At 42.5% G+C, this 23,253-nt stretch overlaps 1 protein-coding gene across 1 annotated transcript in view; it reads left to right on the top strand.

Moving 5' to 3' along the window:
• The window catches only part of GRM8 (glutamate metabotropic receptor 8), a 717,928-nt gene that overhangs the window by 331,033 nt on the left and 363,642 nt on the right, over positions 1–23,253 (top strand). Inside the window, exons 3-5 of the mRNA XM_054989107.1 lie at positions 15,702–15,837; positions 16,566–16,720; positions 20,173–20,310. Coding sequence (XP_054845082.1) covers positions 15,702–15,837; positions 16,566–16,720; positions 20,173–20,310 — 429 coding nt within the window. The remainder of the gene's footprint in view (positions 1–15,701; positions 15,838–16,565; positions 16,721–20,172; positions 20,311–23,253) is intronic.

Below are 23,253 nucleotides of genomic sequence, written 5' to 3'. Positions count from 1 at the left end.
GTAGCTTGGCAGATACAATCATTGGTGAGGAAAATAGACCTATGGTATTTATTTAAATATATATTTATTCTAGAAGAGCCCTGTGGTGCAGAGTTGTAATCTGCAGTACTGCAGCCCAAGCTCTTGAGTTTGATCCTGGCGGAAGCCGGGTTCAGGTAGCCAGCTCAAGGTTGACTTAACCTTCCATTCTTCCCAGGTCAGTAAAATGAGTTCCGAGTTTCCTGGGGGTAAAGTGTAGATGACTGGGCAAACCACCCCGTAAAAAGTCTGCCAAGAAAACGTTGTGCTGTGAAACCCCCCATGGCTCAGTAATAACTTGGTTCTTGCACAGGGGACTACCTTTACCTATATTTATTGTACACTCAGAAGAGACAAAGGTTTTATTCACTTCTGCAGGGCAGTTCAGCTCTCTCATAAATAATTCTAAGGCTGGTTCTGGTAGTGACAAGGTTGTGGACATTGTTCTTATAGGAATTGATATCAGAAATGGTATAATATGAATGGCATTTGCTAGTATGTGTTTGTCAGCTGAAAGAACAGTATTTTCAGAGCAGGCTTTTGAAGACTCATTGATTACACAACAGCCTGAAGAATTTAGCTCACCAGTGTTAATGGACATGGGCACATAGAAGCAGCCTTATCAGAATACTGCTAAACCTGGAACAGCTCCAAGCTCCACAAATTAGCAGCATAGAACGGGAAACAATTTTCTGAAGGATGTTTGGGAACAAACTAGCGCTGTTTTGAGAACACAGTGAGAAAACAAAAAAGAAATACAACTGAGGGGAGTGCCAGCTTATCTTCTTTTGATAGAGCTAGAGGGAATCTTGGGGTGCAGATTGCATCCTGTGTTTCACTATAGAAGAGTGCAAAATGGTTCTTTCATTTTCTTTTTAAGTATTAATTTACGAACCCAGTTATCCTGCCTGATATGGGTTGGATAATTTGGTGATTTTTATAGCATACTCAAATATGACTTTTATGGTATAATTTGGCTATATGGGAAGTTGCCTTAAGTTCTGTGCAATTAAATTATTTTTAATTGCACAGAACTTAAGCGGCAAGTTAGGATGGCTAATTCAGAGCCTTTGCTTTTCTAAATTCTTCCCAGTAAATTGCTACCTCTTTGCCATCAGAGATATTAAGACCAAATGGGACTACAAATAATTAATGTGGCCCAGTGCCGGCCAAGCTTTAATCTTATCAGCACTACCATTAAAGTATTTATGCTATAGTTCTAGGTTTGCCACCCTCCAACTGCGGCCTTGAATTTTCCTAGAATCACAATTGCTCTCTAGACAACAGAGATCAGTTCTCCTAGAGAATGTGGCTGCTTTGGAGGGTGGACTCTTGGCATTATACCGAGATCCTCCCCTTCCCAAATCCTACATTCCCCAGGGTCTACCCCCAAATCTCCACGAATTTTGCAACCTAGAGTTGGCAAGCATATATAAGTCTTCTAAGTTAGAATTTCAATCAACATATGATGGCTGCTTTGGAGGATGGACTCTGGTATTATATCCTGCTGATGTCTCTCCTGTCCCCAAATCCCACCCTTCCCTGGCCCCACCTCCCAAATCTCTAGGTATTTTCCAACCCGGAGTTGGCATTCCTAGTGTTCAGGCCTTCCAAATTGCTGCATGTCCATGGCTGGCTGCAGAAGCCCTGGATTTATGGTGTCCAGTGCCATAGTAGTACCAGACAGGCCATCAGCTTATAACATATAAATCCAAATGAGTACATGACCACCCCACACAACCACGTTAAAAAATGAACATATCAATTAGGCTGCATTAGGTGAAAATGAACTTATCAATTAGGTGTGAAGAGAATCCTTCACAGAGATCCTGGCCGTTTCTACACAGCTTACCTTTTGCCAGAACGCAGCATCGTCATGTGTGAAATCGCGCCAGGAAGACGCTGTTATTGCACAATTTCGCGCGAGAACACCCTGTGTTCCGGCAAAAGGTAAGCCGTGTGGAAATGGCCCCTCTTTCCCAAAACTGGGAAACCATTTGAAAGAAAAAAAAGATTAGTATCCTTCATCTGAGATCTCCCCTCCCCATTTATTATACCCTTGCTGACATTTCAAAAGATGGGCTCAACATCAGCAGGTTGCTCTTTTAAATTCTGAAAGGAAAATTAAAAGTCCCAGAATATGCTCACTTAGCCTTGCTCCATCATGCTGTGTTTCAAATTGAAAATGTTTGTTTTAGGAGTTATTTTCTGTACTACTGAGGCTGCATAGTGAGGGAGCTGATTTATTTAAGCAGTGTGTTTCCCGAGCAATGTGGGTGGAGAGCTTGTGCATCAAGCTCTGCATTCTTTCCCCTTACAAAGACAGATTTTTATATACAAAGAATTCTCTGTGGGTCTTCTACAATATTGCGTGCTTGTTCTCTGGGCTTTGCCCATGCTTTGAACACATTGCAAACGTGGTACAATGTTAACTGTAGAGACTTTATTCATGGTATCAATGGGGAAAAAAACCTGGGAGTTAAATACAACACTCAAATGAGGAAAAACAGATTTTGTAAAAATGGCTGAAGGGAAATTATTTTTAGAAGTCATGAATGTTACCTGTTTTAATGGAAATAAAACTAGTGTGCAAATGCAATGAACTACATCTACCCATTTAAAATTCTTCAGTGAGAAATTTAATGGCCATTTAAAATAGTTCATATACTGCTAAGAGATATTTTTAGTTTTGTTTGTAGTGTTCAGTAGGGTCTGTGGCTGAGTGGTACTTCTGCTTTGCATGCAGAAGTAGGGGTGTGTGGTTCAGATCAAAACAGGTAATACCGAATCAGATTCGGTATTCTGAACTAAAGCCACCGAATTAATTCAGTAAAATTTGGTAAAGGCTTGGCCGCTCCCTAGCTGTTTTCCTGCAAAGAAACAGCAAAGAAATATGTATATTTATTTGCGTGTGTGTGTGTGAAGAAAAATCACTACATGCACTGACTTCAGTTCTTATGCTTTTCACAGATACTTAAAGGGCTTATGTTTTGAGCCTTTCGTTCCCTTGTTTCCCCCAAATCTTCCAGGATACTTTCTTTTCATATTCCCATTCTCTTCTTGAGTTAGGAATGCTGGTACCCAATTTCTAGTACTCCAGTCCCCTTCTCTTCACACAGTTGTTAACTGAATCTGAAGGTTTCCACATGCAGTTTCTAACCACATGCAATAGGAATCGTTTCACTCTCCAGAGTTACCTCCTTATATGGCTGGGTAGGGAAAATCTCTTCTTAGAAGATCTGTCCCCTTTCTTTGGCCCAAATGGGAGTCTGCACCTACTTCCAAATTTCCTTGCCAACGGTTTCCCAGTTCTCCTGTTGGTGTTAAACTGCTTTCAGTTAGGAACTTAGGACTCCATCTCCCAACTTTTCACATTGAATTCCTCTCAGCTAGGACTGAAAACAGACCCTCCTCTTTCCAGCTCATGCTACCCAATCAGATGACATGGATTAGCCTGTCACTCTCTGTTTCTGTGAAGGATTAACCCTTAACAGTCCTGCAGCAGTGTGTACAACACTACCAGGCTTTTTAAAACATGCAGTCCATCATATATGCACATTCCTTTTCTTTTTGCCTTGCAATAAAATAGAATATCTACTGTGAAGATAATGTCACTTTTCTTGAAACGGATCTTTTAAAACATCTATTTTGTGCAGCTTTTTGAAAACACAGTTATGCCTTACTAGCAACTTTCCACAAGCTTTGTAAAGTTAGTGAGAGCTTTCTCATGTTTAATGGGTTCCCGAAAGAAGTTTTCGTCCATTAGTAGAATAAGATTGCATTTTTAAGCAGCGCAACAATGAATTGCAGTAACTTTGCAGAGGCAAGACAGTATTTATTGGGACATTAGTCCTTAAATATCTCCTTGTAGCATGACGATTTTGAAAATTTAAGGTGTTAAGTAGCACTCCTATTTCAATCAGCACAACTGCAGTCTTGTGAAATGGTATGCTGATATATGACTAGCAGGCTGAGTATTTGAATCAATAGTAAGAAACTGCTTGATACCCTGGCTGCATTTATAGGTACTGGCAAAATGTGATTCGTCATTATAGCCAATCTTTCTGGCTCATACATCCTCTCATGTTTGGCATAGACAATGGGGATCTGCATAGTTGGTGATGGCGTCTTAACTGGTAAAGGTAAAGGTAAAAGATAAATCCCCTGTACAAGCACCAGGTCATTACTGACCTCTGGGGGGACATCACATCACGGCGTTTTCTTTGTAGACTTTTGTTATGGGGTGATTTGCCATTGCCTTCCCCAGTCATCTACATTTTACCCCCAGGAAACTGGGTACTCATTTTACTGACCTCGGAAGGATGGAAGGCTGAGTCAACCTTGAGGTGGCTATTTGAACCTGGCTTCCGCCAGGATTGAACTCAGGTCGTGAGCAGAGCTTGGGCTGCAGTACTGCAGCTTACCACTCTGCGCCACTGGACTCCCTATCTTAACTGGACGAGAAGTTGTTCTTTTGCCTATAAACCACACTGGGGGATCCTGGTTTGTGAGTGAGAGTACCAACTGCAGTTTGATGTTACATCTGATTTGGACACTCCAACAACCTTCAGTTTGATGGAATCAAGAAGCTGTGAAAAGAGTGGGGCGAGAGGCACACAGGAACTGAGAGTGTACATACCTGAGTGAGCAAGCTTTAGAGGCTCATTCCTGAAATGCCAAAAGCATGTTTTGTTGTTGGAATAGATCCAACATATTCCTCAGTTAGTTTTTTTTTACCATGACATGAAAGAAATAGGCAGCCCAGTGTTTTCAGGAAAGACTGTAATAATGCAGCATCAAAAACTATGCTTTAAATAGTTGTACCAGACCTCTTTGGCAAGATTTATTTCCACTTTGCATGTTTGCATAATCTTTTCAATTCTTGATGCTACTCTAGGACACAGCTGGGCTATGTGTGAACACTATGAAATCAAAGTATTCAGCTAACTTCCCATAGCAATGTAGCCCATAAGCTGTGAGGAATACATGCCATTCTAATGCTCATCTGACAAGTGAAATGCTATTATGCATATGATAACAAAAGTCGTTTCTGTTTATGGACATGCTAGTCAATATGCAAAATAGAAAGCAAAAAGCTGCTGATTCCAAGCATTGGTGTTCTTTAAAATCTTACATGCAAGCAAGGATCTTTGATCATGTTGAAGTTCTGCTTTCCATTGCTGTAACAGAGAGAAGACAGGCAGTGTCCGGCACATTTGTTTTAACCAGAAGAATAAAACTGATCCTTACTATCTACACATTTAGATCATGCCATTTCCTTACTGCAAAACTAACACTAAGATTCACAGGAAAAATGAAATAATAATGGTCACTTAGAAATAACTAATGGAGCCAAGAAGTCAGAATCTTTGCAACAGTCTTATAGGATCAGAAAAGGAAGATGTTATTGAAAATATGGAAAGGTGAGAGGTGTTTGGGTCCAAAGGTCACCAGGCTTTCAGATATCGCCGCTAGACATGGGCATGAACAGAAAAAAAAAACGAACATGGTGTTCGTTGTTTGTTGCCATCCACGAACAATGAACAGTGACGAACATGACCTGTTCACGAACATGTTCATGGGTTGTTCGTTGTTCTCTCCTCCAGCCATCAAGATCCCTACCACACCACTCCTAGAAACCCTACCTGAGCAGGCAGCAGGAAATGTACCAATAATAAATATAGCTTTGCCCCAGAGCCTGGCAGCAGCCCTTGAACCTGAAGGGGTAGATCCCTACCACACCACTCCCAGAAAGCTTACCTGAGCAGGCAGCAGGAAAGGTACCAGTGATAAATAATAGTATCTGGATGTGATTATCTACAAAGTTAATGACCACAAACTAGCTGTTTGTCCGTTTCGTAAGGAGATGGACTGTAATTTTTACTTACTTATTTACATCCCCGAAGACTTAAAAACAACATTCCATACAGCCAATTTCTTCGTCTTCACAGAAATTCCACTCAAACATCTGACTATTTACGAGAAAGTAGGACCATAGCAAAAAGTAGGACCACAGCCTGGCAGCAGCCCTGGAACTTGAAGGGGTAGATCCATATCCCACCACACACAAAGAAAATTCAAGCTTCAGTGCACTCTCCCTGTCTCTCTCTCTCAAAATGCCAACAGCAACTGTCTCTCCCTCACTGTCTGCAAAACCAGAGCTGGGACCCCCCCCTGCTCTTTGCTTCCTTGTAACAAATTTGGAGCTCCACACTTGAAAGGAAGACCTGCCTATCAAGCTAAATTGGGCTTAGATTGGGGTTTCCAGGGCAGCAGCAGGAGTTCAGACACAGTTCAGGCAGTCCCTGCCTCCAGTTGCCAAGGGAATTGATTGCAGGTGCCAGACTGTCTGGCTTGATGAACAGCAATGAACAGCAACAGACGAGGCTTTCAATGACCACCTGTTCGTTTAGAATGGGGCCTCATGAACAGCTTGTTCTCAAACAGCAGATTGGGCTGTTCGTGCCTTTTTTTGGTTCATATTGCTGCTCATGCCCATCTCTATTCTGGACTAATGCAGCTCCCTGCTGCCATGTGTGTGAGGTTGTTGCTTCATTGGAGGGGCTTGATCCATAAACACATTCAGTTGTGTATGTGAATTACATTCTATCAGAACAGAGAGAGGAATTTAATTTGCAAATCAGAACTTCTGACTTATGTAGGCACTGTAGTCAGTAGTGTGAGTTCTTTTCTTTATTTCATTGGTGTACAGAATCTTTCCCCTCATTTTTGTAACTGATTTTTTTCTCTTTATTTATTGAAGATGGGATAAAGCAGTGGACCCCAACCTTTGTGGCACCAGGGACCAGTTTTGTGGAAGACAATTTTTCCACAGACCAGGGGGTGGTAGTTTTGGGTTGATACAATTGTGTGCTTTATTTCTATTGTTGCATTATAATATATAATGAAATAATTATACAACTCACCACAATGCAGAATCAGTGAGAGCCCAGAGTTTGTTTTCCTGCAACGAGACGGTCCCATCTGGGGATGATAGGAGACAGTGACACCCGAAGTGTGTTGCTTATGTCCAGTCCATAATCTCATTTTGGTTGCTGTCACTGCAGAAAACCCTACTTCACCCTGCCCGCCACTCACCTCCTGTGTGGCCTGGTTGCTAACCGGCCACGGACCGGTACCAGTCCACAGACCGGGGGTTGCGAACCCCTGGGATAAAGAATGAACTGAGCTGAGATTTTGTGCCTTTGTAATGGGGCTGTAAAATGGCAGTTAGTTTCTAGTCTTAGAAAATTTCCTTAAAAAGGCTTTTCAGCAGGAGTACTGGGGAGAGCACTTCTCATTTGACAAGTCTGTAGGTACAAGCTGCTGGTATTAGAATAACAGTTGCCTCTGCCATAAATGAGAAAAACCTAGTATAAAGATCCAGCTTTTTAGGGGTCAAATAAGTCCAGCCATAATATATTCCTAGTAGGGAGGGTTGGATTTTTGAAAGCAAGACAATAAAAAATCAAATGTTCCTTTCTCACAGTGCCAAAGTACCCCCTATCATCACACTGATAATTTGTTAGCAATTTAAAACTAGCAGAATTTGAGTCATTTTGTGTCTGCGCAGTTGGTGGCTGTTAGCATGGTGACTGATTGAATAGCCACTGATGTGGTGCGTGCACAACTTGCTGGCATGCTCGGATTATGTAGGATTCATCATGATCAGATCATGCACCAGTTATAATTAGGTAAGTGTTACGTGCTGTTTGGTGCACTCAGGCCTTAGTAGAATCTTTTTGTCCTTGGGTGGCATCTACGCACCATCAGATGTTGCAGATCTTCTGTGAGGCCCTGGAGACTAGAAAGCATCGGAGCAGTGGAACACCCTTTCTCTCTTGGTCGTCCTCTTTCTTTCTGTGCATTTTATCCTTCATTTCTCTCACTCATTGTCTCCTAATGTGTTCTTCTTTTGTGTGTATGTGTTTATATTTCCCACCCTCCTTGCATGTGTATGCCTGGCTCCACTTCCTGTGGCAGCCATTTTGTAATGGCGCTGGCCACCTTGCATCAAAATTTCAAAAGTGCCCACGTGCTTAAAAAGATGGGGTCCCTTGTTTGAGATTGTATATATATATATGCAGAATCAGCACACTAATTCATTCCAGTCATTTAAAAAGTTTCTTTGTGTGAAATGTTCTTATGCCTCTTTATTCTTTTATTAGTTCATATGTGCATGTGTGGGCAGGAGGTGAGAGGGTGCTGTTAACTCCACCAACTAATTCTGTAAGAAACTAAAGAGACTGCTGTATTGACACCTGCAGTAGGTGATGTGTTTCATGGGAGGTAGGATCAACCTCCCCTGAACCCTCTGACACAATTGATCAAAACTGGTATTGCCTCATTTTCCCAGTTTGTATCCTATTAGTTTGAATGGGGGGAAACCCTGGCCGTTTCCACGCTACTCACCGTCATCCGGAATGCTGCAGAACATCGCAAAAAAAAAAATACGGAAGATAGTGTCTTCTCACGCGAGCTTTTTTTGCAATGTGCCGCAGCATTCCAGATGAAGGTGAGTAGTGTGGAAATGGCCCCTCTCTTTCTGTCAGTGTCTCTCCTATTGTTGCCTCAGGCAGTTCAGTTTGGGGGAATTCCTGAGATCTACCCTTTTTAGGGGATTAGCTTTCATTCTAAGTGGTGTGTTTGAACACGTTTGCCATTCGAAGAATGCCATCAAACACAGATGACAAAGACTTGAAACAGTGGCCACAGATATTGCTCTCTCAGAGTCTCTCTACATGAGATGAATTACATGAGAATGCTCAAGTGAAGTGAGATGCAATGTTAGCCAGGAAGTGTAATTCACCTCTTTAGAGCTGGCAAAGATCGCTCCTCAGAAAGTTTATTTCATCTTAGCCTCCCTGACGGCTCTGTCCATTTCACCTCCCCTTCGGAGAGGAAAAGAGGAAATAAACAAACAATCTTCGCTGGCTCTAGAGAGGTGAAACTGATAGAGCCTTCTGATCTGTCTTTTAAAACTTGGCTTCCCAACTAACATTGTATTTCCCTTCACCTGAGTGTCTTCGTGCAATTTGTTGTGTGAAGCCTCAAGCCTCCTGCCCCCATCTGCAACATGATAGCAATAATAGCCTACCTTACAGGATTGTTTTAAGGATTTCTATGAGTCTGGTGTGTTAAACATGAGTTGGGGAAACCCCACTCCAACTTGCATTAAATGTGTGACCCTAGACTCACCTTAAAAATAAGCATCTGCCCAGGGGACACATGGAACTGGTAGTAAGAGAAATAGCCTGTCTCCTGTGGCCCTTTTCTGCCGGTGAAAGCAGCAGGAAGGGGATTGAATGATGACGCCCTTCTTGCCTCACTGCATGCTCAAGAGCAGATTCCCTCTGCACAGACGCACTGTTTTTAAGTTGTGTGCAGAGTCACATGTTAAATGTGAGTTGGAGTGGAGTTTTCCCAAATCCAGTTTGCATTTAATGTGTCATCTCATCAGACCCTAATAATGTATGTGAAGAGCTCCCTGTACTTGAAACATACTTATAAGTATGAAATATAGCTGTTGTTTTTAGTATGTGTGTTTTATACATTGCATCTCCCTTCGTGACTCACCCCTGCCCAGCTACCTTGCTTGCTTGCTATTATTCAATGGTAGCCTTCTCCCTTACGGATCTACTCATCCACTCCAGTCATCTTCAGAAGTCCTACCTCCTTTGAGACCAGCATGCTAATTAATCTTGTAACTGCTTACAAAAGAACATCAAATTGGTCTTGCAGTATTGTTTAAACCAATTCACACATTGTAGCTTATGTTTTCACCCGCCAAAAACCTATTTCATTAGATGCAAGGAGTAGTAGACAGAAGTACGGTATGTTATATTGCCCATCAAATACATACCTCTGACAAAGTGAGATCTGGCTCACAAAAGGTTCTGCCCAAATAAATGAGTAGGGATCCCATTTTCCTAGTGGGGGTGGGGGAATCTCCCACTTCCAGCCTCCACTCCCCCCCCCCCCCAGCACCACTTACCTAGCCAGCAGGGGAATGGGCCCAGGAGCACATCAGCAGGGTGTCCTTGTGTAATTCATCAGTTTGGTGCCAGTTTGGAGCAATGGTTAAGAGCAGCTGGACTCTAATCTCGAGAACAGGGTTTGATTCCCCACCCCTCCACCTGAAGCCACCTGGGAGACCTTGGGTCAGTCACAGCTCTCTTAGAACTCTCTTAACCCCACCCACCTCACAGGGTGATTGCCGTGAGGATAATAATAACCAGGGCTTTTTTTCAGCAGGAACGCAGTGGAACGGAGTTCCGGAACCTCTTGAAAATGGTCACATGGCTGGTGGCCCCGCCCCCTGATCTCCAGACAGAGGGGAGTTTAGCAGCGTGGATGGCAATCTAAACTCCCCTCTGTCTGGAGATCAGGAGGTAGGGCCACCAGCCATGTGACCATGTTCTCTGAGGGCAACCCACTGAGTTCCACCACCTCTTTTGCCAGAAAAAAAGCTCTGATAATAACACACTTTGTATACCGCTCTGAGTGGGCATTAAGTTGTCTTGAACGGCAGTATATAAATCAAATGTTATTATTACCTGAGAAACTGAGGCTTCTAGATGGGGATTTGCTCAGTAACAGCTAGTGGTTCTACTTCCTCGTGTCAACAACCTATCCACTAGGCAACTCTGCCTTTATTATTATTATTGACAGTGGATTATCATTGCATTCGTGAATTATGTTTACAAGCCCTGCTTACAGCACTCCAGCGTTGATTTTTCTTCAATAAATCAATATACAGACACTTGTTTCCAACATGCCAGGCGTGCAGTGTACAGACAGAAAGATATAGCAAATGCTTTGTTTGTCAGGAGAGCTTGCAGAATTTATTATGGATGTAGGGGGAATGCTGAAGTGCATTTTGATTTGTTCCTATTAGTGTCAAAGACATTCTTCAGCAAAGAAATGCTAAATTGCCCAGTGTAGTTATGATGGAATGAACTGTTCTAATGTTGGAAGCGGTGTTTCTTTTTTACCATTCAGCTCTAGGAAAATAACTATTCAGATAGTGCAGATTTCCCCCCACCCCAATTCCTGGATATCCATTCTTTAAAGATGGCAGAATGCAGTATATAATAGATAAGCATTTGTAACTTTTCAGAGTCTATTACGTGCAAGGGGAATGGTTTGCTTTAAAAGCCACTGCATGACTGGTAGTAGGTGAAAATTCTATTAGTAAAATTTATGAGGTAACACAGTGTCCTTCCCCTGTCACTGTTCTTTAAGAATCAGTTTTCTTTCCTGCGCGTGGCTGATTTTAGGGGATGCTTGAAAGCTTAATGTTCTTTTTCCAGACTATTTTTCTCACCGAGCCCTGAATACTTGGGTAACAAAAAAGTAACAGTACATCTGTTCAATATTTCCCAAAGCGTATATTGTCAGTTTTTGAAGCCCCATTAATTCTAAAATAGCTGATCTCTTTATCTGATTGACTGTGTGTCAGAACGGCTAAGGTTGTTATTCAAGATTATTTAAATACGTTTGTACTAACCTGTCTTTTAAAATGTATGACATCTTAGAAGCCCGGAGTCTCTTACAGCTGAGGAGTAGGCACAATCAACAACTGATATAGTGCAGTCAAATGGATAGTGGATCCCTACCTATGCTGGGGTTAGACACAAAAATCACCCAGCCCACATGGATATCATTGGGTGAGGACACATATTTACATTGGTAGGAACAAAGTTAAACAAAATATATAACAGTTAGAAATTACGTGACTGATCTAGAATGAACTAAGGAGGGAGTGTTGCCTATTGGTGGATCATGCTTTAGAGTTGGCAGGTCCTCTGGAGCCCAACCCAGGGGACTGGGAGTGTTGGGGGGGCATGCACATCAAAAGTACTTACCTCATGTTCTCGCTTTCTGTATGCTCTGTGGAGTACTTCCTTGTCACACCAGAAATGGCATCATTCTCAGCATAAGGAAGTGAAGACCTCTGCACGGGGCTGTTTTGATAAAAATAGGCCCCCTGCTGAGGTGCTCCTGGGCCCATTCCCTGTTCCTCCCCCACCCCCCGCTGGCTAGGTAAGTGGTGCTGGGGGGGAAGTGGAGGCTGGAAGCGGGAGATCCCCTGTCCCCTCTGGAGAAATGGGATCCTTATCATACTTGCATGAATAAGTTTCCAAACCTAGCTCCTGACTCTTCCATTGTACCTAGCAGGTTGAGAAAGCTTTGAGAAAAAACAGTCTGTGTTGGAATGAGGGCTTTCTCATGCAATAAACTGGGCTCAGGCAAAATAAATCCCAAGATGTATGTGCAAAGCCATATTTAGACACAGCTCTACATATATTTTTCTGGGGTATGTCCCTGAGCTGTATCATAAACATATTCTTGGAGCCTCATGGGATGTCTAATTCCATTTTTTAATCATAGTGTATAAGTAGTCCTTTCCATCTTAGCAGCACTGCCTTCATTATCAAGGAAAAAGGCTTTCTGAATTTAAGGTGATATTATATCTCCATGAGGAAGAAGAAAGAGAGTAGATCTAAAATCCTATGAATGCCTTTATTTACAGTGAACCCTTTCCTAGAAGTCTTAACAATAAGTCTGGCCCACTGAAAGGAAATTACATATTACAAATCACAAATCTTATTAAAATTGTTTGCTAGTTTGATTTCCTGCGTGGACTTGGAAAATGAGGAGATCTGGTTAGTTATCATATTATACAGAGGAATAGTAGAGTGCAGGATGAAATGTTTTGTGGGGGTTCTTAATAATCCCTAGTATGGAGTTTGCCATTCTCACCGTCACCACACAACTACTCATTATTGTAGTGGTTTTCCCAAACTGTGGACCAGGAGTCAGACTTTCTTGAAGAAGTGTCACAAGACCAGGAGGAGAGCAGGAGGGAAAGAGTGAACTGGGAGGGGAGTCTCTGCAAAGCTGGATGGTAAGTTAAGAGGTGCTTCTGTATGATATGTAGGGTTGCCAATAGACATGGGCACGAACCACAAAAAAACCAAACCGTGTGGTTCGTGGCATTTTAATAAACCAGGAACCATGAACTCCCACGAACTGGGGCAAGTTCACGAACCAGTTTGTGGTTTGTTGGGTTTAAATGCCCCTTTCTGTCTGCTTAGCAGTGGCAGGGAAATGTGCATTTAAACCCCTGGATCAGCTGCTTGTCGGGGAGATCCCCACAGTTTAAATGGCCATTTCCCCACCACTCGGAACTCCTGGCCAGGCAGCCAAGCCTCACCTTTTAAATGATCAGCTGCTTGTTGGGGATCTCCCCAACAAGCAGCTGATCCATGGGCTTAAATGCCCCTTTCCCTGCCGCTTTGCAGGGGCATTGCTGTTTTAAAACGAACCAGTAGACCAGCTTGTGGAAGTTCGTGGTTTAGCTCCTCTGCGTCCCTCCAGGGTATGTTGGAATGAGTCAGCATCAGGTGAGCCACCAGTCCCTGAGGAAGTCGTCCTGATGAAAGCTGCTGCTAAGCCGGTTGCAGTTAGGACTGTCAGTGGCTGTTTGACTTCTGTACCAGCTCTGGGAAGATTCTGTAATCATAAGAAACTACATGAATTGCAGAAGACTTTTATGAATGCACTTACCATCATACCATCCTTTTCGCCCTTGGAGTACTTACCTTGCTCAAAGAAGAAACAGAGCGGGGTGTGGAGCCCCCTGTGATTAATGAACTGATTCAAAGACTTCTGGAGATTCAATTAGTACTATGTACAATGATTGTATTTATGAGCATGATTGTATTGTTTGTATAAACAACATATTTGTATTTTGACATTGAAGAGTAATAGATATAGTAGTTTTGTTAGATATCCGGGTGTTTTTCACCCTGTGTATTGTAATCTGTTGCAGATATCAGGCTTGTTATTTGCAAACCACCAAGTGGTGTCTGGAGATCTCCTGGAATTACAACAAATCTCCAGGCCACCAAAATCAGTTCCCTTGGAGAAAATGACTATTGAGGTGGATTCTATGGCATTATATGCCACTGAGGTCCCTCACTTCCTTAAACCCTGCTCTTTCTAGATTCCACCCCCCCCCCCAAAACAAAAACTCCAGGAATTTCACAGTCTGTAATTGGAAACTCTAATAATATGTGAACTGACCATGAAATACAGCCTGTTGCTCAGTAATGCTAAATATTTATATCTGTGAATACCAAAAAAGAAACAAAATACAATATAAATTTCTTCAGTTAATTGATGCGCCATTCTGGCCTTTTATGCCAGAGAGAACTAATTATCCTGGGGTATTTTGCAAGCAGGTCCTGAAAGGAGGGGGAAGTTTAGAAGTGGGTATTACTTTTAAAAAATCTGAGGACTGCTGCTTTAGTGAATTAGGTTAGTGCTGCAAGAATTCTGCAAGCATCACTGCCAGCCAATAGGTGGTGCTATTCCATTTCCTTAATGCTTAATCTTAGCTTCAGTATCTTGTAGTTCTTGTTCTGCCTGGAGGAACTTTCTGGAAGTCTAGTGGCCTCTGTTGCTTGGACAAGTTACAAGTTTCTGTTAAAGGTCAGTTCCAGTATGATAGTATCTTAGGAGAGGCAACTTTGGATCTCTGGGAACCTCTCTGGTGTGAAGAAAACCATAGCATGAAAACCATTCGATTTACATCCTTTGGCAGTGTTGCAAGTTTCTTCAAAGCAATTTTGAAAACAAGAAGTTTGTTGAGTCTCCTACGATAGTTTTTGGGCCACTGACAAAAAAACCTACTCAATAGTTTAAAACTTTCTGCCATAGCAACGTAACAGTGCAGTCAGTCCTAATCAAAGTTTCACCTTTCTAAGCCTATTTACTTCAGTAGCCTTAGAAGGATATAATTCTGTTTGGGATTGCTCTTTAAGTCTACTTCATTAATAACCATGCTACATTAGGCATAGTCCTGAAGCACTGTTTCCAAAAGGATGAATGGCCTTTAATGGTCTCTGGGTATTAATTCTCTAGAGGGTTTACTGCCTTGTAGGATGAATTCATTAGATAACACCTGTAAAAAAATCTCTTTCTTGCAAGGCAGTCAAAACCTTAAAGGTCATGATTAGCTCCACCTCTGGAAGAAATGGAGAAATATACTCAATGGATTAATGCTTTTTCACTTGCAAGTAATATGGAATTTTTATTGATGATCCAACAGAACTTTTAAGATGCTTAACACCGGCATGGCAATTTGAATACATGGGGCTGTCATTCCCAGGAGAAATGTACAAGTTCACTGCTACTGGGCTGTAGCCACCACAAAGTTTATTGTCACCTTACTATCATACTTACTGTCCTGCTTAATAAGTCAGAGTGCATTTCAAGAGAAATAATGAACCTCAGAAACCTGTACTCACTGATATTGTTCCACCATAAGTCTGTGACAAATTTTTTTAATAAATGAGGATTATGAGTATTTGGGCAGCCATGTAAGGTTTTGTATTGATAGGTGGCAATAGGTGTATTATAGTTTCAAGATTAACACTACATTCCTAAGCAGAACTATTCCAGGCTAAGCCAATTAATTTCAATGGGCTTAGACCAGAGTAACTCTGCTTAGAGTTGCACTGTAAATTTTCAAAATGGTTTTTGCTCAGCAGTCTCGCATAAACCCACTATTCACCATCCAAAATCCTCCCCCTCCTTGTTAATATGGGAAATAGAAGCCGGCAGTACTTTCGAATTTTGCATCAATTTGTTGTTTTCTTTCTTCCGCTCCCTAGGCGGTGTTTGCATTGCCCAGTCCTTAAAAATACCCCGTGAACCAAGACCGGGAGAATTTGACAAGATCATCCGGCGCTTGATGGACACTCCTAATGCTCGTGCCGTGATCATGTTTGCAAATGAGGATGATATCAGGTGCTTCTTTCTCTATTTTAATCTTGTGTGGGATGGACAACCTGTTACTGAGAATGATATTTTTACTTGCACATGCCGCTTGCTTTAATGGGCATCAGACTTGAAGGCAATGTAGAATCTCTTGCAGTCCTCAGGCATGGGGTAAACGTTGTAATAGTTCCACAGTATTTGGTGGCTCATACCCCATTGAGAGCCAACAACAGCTTTCAGTTCATGAAAGATGACATGTCTGTAATTTAGCAAGATTCAGGTCCAGCAGCAGTTTAGAGACTAAATTGCTCTTCTGCTACATCAAGATGAATACTCATGTTTGTCTGAAGTAGTAGAAAAGAGCAAGAGTCCAGTGGTGGACTCACAAAAGCTCATACCTTGTATCTGAAGAAGTGAACTGTGACTCACAAAAGTTCATACCCTACCATTAATTTTGTTAGTCTTATAGGTGCTACTGGACTCTTGCCCTTTCCTACTGCTACAAACTAACATGGCTACCCACATGAAAATGTCTGTCATTTGTAACATAGAGACAAAAAGAGATGCATTACATCAAAAATGGCAGGTGGGATTTATAACAAGGTTTGAGTGAAAATTTGAAGTAATTGACCTGAACTCTACATATACATTTTGTCCTATCACACACACAAAAGGTTTGATCTAGAGTTTTTTAAAAAATGATACGGAACTCTTAACATTAACACTTTTCTGTGCTATTATCTGTTGTTTTTTTACAGGAGAATATTAGAAGCAGCCAAGAAAGTCAATCAAAGTGGTCATTTTCTTTGGATAGGGTCAGATAGTTGGGGGTCTAAAATTTCACCTGTTTATCAGCAAGAGGAGATCGCAGAAGGAGCTGTTACCATTTTGCCCAAAAGAGCTTCCATTGATGGTAAGGTTGACCCCTTCCATTTTAGTGGAGATTAAACCTGGTTATTAACATACAGTTTTTATGTTGCTTTGAACATAGTACAGCGGGTGATCACTTGGGGCCAGTTCATACATAGCAGAACATGGAACATCTGAGCCATGAAATATGCTGCATGTAATTGTTCTTGGATGTATCATTGAAGCCAGAGAAGAATTCAAAGGCGATGCCTTTTGCCTCACTTTGAAGTAGAGATGGGCATGAAATGGGAAAAAACGAACCCTGAGTTTCATGGTTCATTTAGTTGCATGAAACACGAATCACGAACTTTCACAAAAGTGTCCTGTTTTGTGAAACAATTCGTTAGGTTTGTGATTTGTCACATCCCAGGGCCCTACAATGGACCCCTTCATACCCAGAGATGCCAAACTCACAGGGAGACCTCAGCAGGCTCTCCTCCAGCCACCCTCCAAGTAGCTCTCTTCAGGCTCTCTTTGCTGACTTTTCTCTCCCATCTTCCTGGCCTCCTGATTTCTGCTGCTGCTGGAAGAAAAGTCAAGTGGAGCTGATGTGCTTGGGTTTTCCTCTCTTCATGTTCTCTTTGTTGACTTTTGCTTCCCATCCTCCTGTCCTCCTGCTGCTCTGACATGCCCTTCCCCTCGCCTCCAAGTTCTCAAAGGAAAAGCTGAGCAGAGTGGATCCACTCAGGATCCACTCTGGGGAGCTTGGGGGCATGGGTAGGTGGGAAGGCATGTCAGAGCAGCAGGAGGATGGGAGGTAGAGAGTTAAGGAGGGATTCCTGAAGCTGTCAAGCAGCAAGCAGCAACAGAAGGAGCTGCTAAGGCTGCTGCCTCTGCCCTTACTCCACCATCCCATTCTTAAAAACGGAAAAGGGAAGGTAGTCTCCGACTACAGTTCCCATGTAAATTTGCACAGACCTGCATTGCTCAGCTCTCAGGTTGTCAGGGAGAGCTGCCTATCAAGGTCATGTGGGCTAAGATTGGGGTTACCACGGCAACAAAAGGTCTGCAGACATTCTGGGCCTAAGTTGCCTAGAGAATCAATGGATCGGCGCCAGCCAGTCTGGCATCACAAAGCATTCACGAATTGAACGAATTAGCCCCAAAAGTCGTGGATTTCATGAAAAACATGGCCTCATGAAACACGTTTTTGCGATACGTGAATCAGCCTGATTTGTCACGAAATTTGATTCATATTTTGATTTGTGCCCATGTCTACTTTGAAGACACACATTACATCCTGGCAAAGCTCATAATCATAGGCAAGGAATCACACTCTTTGGTGGCATCTCATGCTAAAAGCTGTATTTATAGTGCAATCCTAAGAAGAGTTACTCCACTCTAAACCTATTTATTTCAATGGGCTTAGACTAGAGTAACTCTACTTAGGATTGCACTGTTAGTTTCCCACCCAGCAGTTGTCTGATAATAATAACATACTTTGTAAACCACTCTGAGTGGGCATTAAGTTGTACTGAAGGGCAGTATATAAATTGAATGATATTATTATTATTATATCCCTTTTTCACTCTCACCCATCTTTGTGCCAATTTACTGATGCCATCTGGTGGGAATGAATTCTTTGTCTGATAAATATAGTTGGGAAGGGATTATAACAAAGGGTGACCAACCTTTTGTTTAACGAGAGCTATTTCTGACTAATGAAAACTATCCCGAGCTACTTCTCTTCTTCTCTTGCCATGAGACCAAGTTTTCTTCTGTTGTAGAAACAGAATGTAGACTAGGAAAAACACTAGAAGCAGCATTAAGAAAAATCCATATTATAAAAGGGTTTTTTTGTTTGTTTGTTTTAAAAAAGCCTAAAGCAGATCTTTTTATGATCTGGATCTTGTGGTGGATGCGGGAGTTACCCTGCAGTAACCGGTGAGCTCAAGAGCTACTTGTTGGAGACTCTTGGATTACATGGTCTAGCGAGTCCTGTATGTTCAAGCTGTAGCTTGTGAAGAAGAGGGTACTGGAAACATCTCAGCCAGCTGAACAAGATGTGTGGCTGCTCACTCTGCCTCTCCCCCCTTTTAGACAGTTTAAGCTTGGGCTCAAGGCCAGTGCCAGTGTTTCTGGCGCCTGAGGCAGCTTGAGGGCTGTTGTTCCCCCACGCATGTACGCAAAGTGCATGTGTACTCCCAGACTGCGTGATGACATCACTATGTGTGACATCACACGCAGGGCATGCCACTGGGGGATGGTGTGAGTGCATCCACCCAGCTCTCCAGCTCAGTTGCTCCATGCGCCGCCCCGGCCGCCTGCTGCGCCTTGCCCGCAGCTGTGTGCTGGCAGTGGTGGCAGCAGCATGGGGCAATTGAGCTTCGTGGAGCATGCCCCCACCCCTGCCGCCCCCTCCGGTGCCTTAGCGCTCGAGGCAGCTGCCAGCCCAGCTTCAATAGATGCACCACCCCTGCTTGGGCTTGTCCCAACCAAAGGTCTCTTGTGCCTTTGTGTTTGGCTTTGCAGCCTATGATTCTGTGTGAGTTGTAGTGCCAGAACCTGATTTTATATCTCATCACCTACTGGAAGTGCTTGTTTTTGAATATCACAGTTTATATGGTATATTTTGTATGTAAGCTGTTTTGAGTCCCCATTGTGGGAGAAAAGGGGTACAACTGTTTCAGTAAATACATTAAAATAAAGCAGCCTACTGAAAATTTCAAAGAAAGAGCTTAAAATGACAATAGCTCATACTAAAAAACCTTCTGCTTTATGAAATAGTAGCAAGGATCAAGGAGCTCCAGCTGAGCATCAGATTTTAGATTTTTTTAAGCAGTCAGCATATTTATATAATGGATATATAGAACAGTGTGAGATTTTTGAATTTTTTTTGCACATGAGAGTGGCAGAGTTTGATGGGAGGAAAAAGATGAGTATATTAATATAACTCACTCCTATTCTAAATGGCTCTTCCCCAAAGATATCTGATGAAGTAAGCTTGACTCTCAAAAACTTATACCCTGGAAATATTGTTGGTCTTTAAGGTGCTACTGGACTCAGATCTGCTCTTCTACTGCAGACCAACATGGCTACCAACTTGAAACTTTCCCTAAAGGCAGACAAGAATTCAGAGCAGCCTTGCTGGGTCATTTGTGCACTGATTTATTTGTTGCTGCGGCATCTGCTACTGTTTCTTGTATTGTAATATGGAGAGAGCTGCATTACATACATATCTAGACAAGAAGCCATCAAATAGAATGTGCATTTGTAGAACACAGTTCATTTTATGTAATATCTCTATACCTTCGGGTGGGAAGTCATGTTAATCTGTAGTAGTAGAAGAAAAATTTGAGTCCAATAACATCTTAAACACCAACAAAATTTTCCAGGGTTTTAGCTTTTGTTAGTCAAAGTTGTCTTACCCAACCCACTAAGATTTCCAAGTCTTTCATGTCACTTAGTGAAATGAGTTTTGATGACTGTTCTTCTATATATTTTTTTTAAACATAGGGTTTGATCGATATTTTAGAAGCCGAACTCTTGCAAATAACAGACGCAATGTGTGGTTTGCAGAATTCTGGGAAGAAAATTTTGGATGCAAGTTGGGTTCACATGGAAAAAGAAACAGCAATATAAAGAAATGCACAGGTAACCTGCTTGAATGTGTATTGTTATGACTCAAATTTGCCATTTGTGTGAACTAAGGGAAGCTCCAGAGATACCTGATTTGAATGGTTTGTTGTATCTGTTACGTTTGCTTTATTTTCAAATATACAAGTAGTACATAAAATGGAGGCAATGAGGCACTCTGTAGGACAGCAGACCTGATGCCCCAAAGTAGATCCCCAAAGAGATTTTGTGCCAACAGGTCTCTCGCCCTAGCTGTCTCTCTCAAACTGTTGGCTGTCCTCTACATGCTTGCATGCACACATGCACACAAACACTACTGCCCACTCTCCTGTGTAGAATAAGGTCATTTCTTCAAATTCTGATGGATCTTTGAACAGGAGAAGCTAACAGGTACCTGTGGATCATCATATGACAATTGGGTCTCTTGTGGAAACATCAACTCATCCTTCTAAGCCCTTCAGCCAACAGGTCAGTCAGTCAGTCAGTCAGTCAGTCAGTCAGTCAGTCAGTCAGTCAGTCAGTCAGTCTCTGTCTCTGTCTCTCTCTTTCTCTCCTTCTTAATCTGTTGACTCCCTTTCACGTGCTTGCATGCACACTAGGCTGAGGAGAGTCATGTTCTCCAAACTCTGATGTGTCTCTTGAGGAAACATCATCTGGCCACTCTGAGCCATTGGCCTGACTACCCGTAGTATTTTCCCTAAGCCACTTGGTACCTCTTTCAGAATTCATTTCTGCAGGTATCTCTGTTGTAGTGACAATGGCTGTGCCTCATGAGGGACCATATGTTTTTTAAACTGGTTGTATAGAGTGAATGACGTGATCGTGACCTCCCAATATGAACTAAGGGCCAAGCTACACATGACGAATGACACTTGAATGGCAAGTGTATTTCTCCCTGTTCACTTGCCCTCCACTCAATCTACTTGCGGTTCAAGTGTCTTTCGTCATGTGTAGCTTGGCCCTAAGTCAGGGGCTGGGGAGTCAAACACAGCTATTTTCGGTGAAGATCAAAAGATGTGCCTCTAATATTCGAGGCAAAGGTTTCTTCTTTTTTGGTGTTTCCTTTGATGGATACTGTGCTGAAGTGCGTGGAAATACAAGGAGGAAGGTTTAACATCTGTGATTGATGAAGGAAAGAATATACAGTGATTAATAGGGCTGTAAGATTTAATTGGTTTAATTGGTACATTAATCAACCAGAGTTTTCAGTGATTAATCAACAGGGACAAGTTTTAATTGATGAAGCAAATTTAAGGCACTCTTGTTTGTTTTTTGAAATTATTTTGGTTGTAGTGTGTTACTGTTGGAGTGAATGGAAAAGAAAATGCTGAAATGAGCCTTATCTTCTAGCAATGTATTTTAGCTATTTTTTATAAAATGGAAAAACACCTTACTCATTACTACATAAAAGATGGTTAATCAGCTTACAGGGCTATCCTAAGCAAAGTTACATCCTTCTAAGTTCATTGAATCAAAGGGTGTAAGTGTACTAAGAATAGTAAGGAGTCTAGTAGCACTTTTAAGACTAGCCAACTTTATTGTAGCATAAGCTTTCGAGAACTACAGCTCTCTTCAGGCTGTAAGAGCTTTGCATGTAATAATCAATTCAAGGTATTGGTTATCACATACAAAGCTCTTCATGTCCTTGACCGCCTCCCTCCCTATGTCCTTCCACGGCAGCTTTGCTCATCTGAACAGAGTCTCTTGCAGATGCCAGCCTGCATATGGGTGAAATCAACAGCAGCCCGTACACAGGCTTTCTCTGTGGTGGCCCCTACTCTGTGGAAAGGCCTGCCTGAGGAGGTCAGGAGAGCCCCCAGTCTCCTGGCTTTCCACAAATGATGCAAAACTGAACAATTCAAAAAGGTATTTTACTCAAATGGGATGGATGTATTGTAGGGAGGGGGTCTCAGATGCTTCGCTAATGAGTTAGGGACTGTAGACTTTATCACGAGACATGGGCACAAACCGCATTATGAACTTCAAAAACCCATGAAATTGGCGATTGCGCAATCACGATCCGGCAGTTTGTGATTGTCCACGGCAAATGAACCAATGTTTGGAAGAAGCCTGGTTCGGTGCATTTGGCCGTGGTTTGGGAAGCCAGACAGTCAGGTACCATCAATCAATTCCCCTGGAAATGGAGCCGGGGGAATGCCTGAACTCTGTCTGCGCTCCTTCTGTTGCCCTGGAAACCCGAATGGAAGCCCAGCTTACCTTAATCGGCAGGTCTTCCTTTCAACCATGGAGCTGCAAAGTGGTTACAAGTTGGGAGAAGACACCCGGGGGAGGGAGGGGGAAGGGGTGTTCTGTAGCCACAGGCCCTCCAATCTCATCCCTGCAAACCCTGATAGGCAGCTCTGACGACCAAATACAGACCTTCTGCATTGCTCTATGGGACCTCAGCTTATAAAAAGCACTGCTCTCCTAGGCTGGCTTTCACTTTCAGCGAGCAGTGGAGTGTGAGAGCTGTTGCTTGCTACTTGCTAGCCTTTAGGGAGAGACAGAGAGTATGATTGAGCTTGGATTTTTGTGGGAGTTTCCTGGGGGCCTCAGATTGGAGAGGGTATAACTCCAAGATCCCTATTGTAATCTTGACCAAACTTGGGTGCTGGCTGGAGGAGAGCCTGCTACACACTCCCTGTGAATATGGGCTCTCTAAGTGCAACGGGGGCCATTCTGAGCACCACAAACCTCTAACCGCAAACCAGTTCGGCAACGGGAAATGTCCGTTGCGGTTCGCAACTTCAGGATCGTCATCAGCACCGAACTATGAACCATGGATTCATTATTTTTTTTTGGTTCATGCCCATGTCTATTTAGCACTATATTGCCTTACATATTAATTGTTGCTTTAAATATGTACTCCTATGTACCACCTGTGCTCCATGTTGTCTAATGTCAGTCCTAGAATTGATTAGATTCTGTTTCAGCAGTTCTTCAACCCCGTATTGGATGCTT

The sequence above is a fragment of the Eublepharis macularius genome, chromosome 9 (assembly GCF_028583425.1).
Source record: "Eublepharis macularius isolate TG4126 chromosome 9, MPM_Emac_v1.0, whole genome shotgun sequence".
NCBI lineage: Eukaryota > Metazoa > Chordata > Lepidosauria > Squamata > Eublepharidae > Eublepharis > Eublepharis macularius.
Note: the sequence above shows the minus strand (reverse complement) of the source record. Positions and strands in the feature narration are given on the sequence as shown.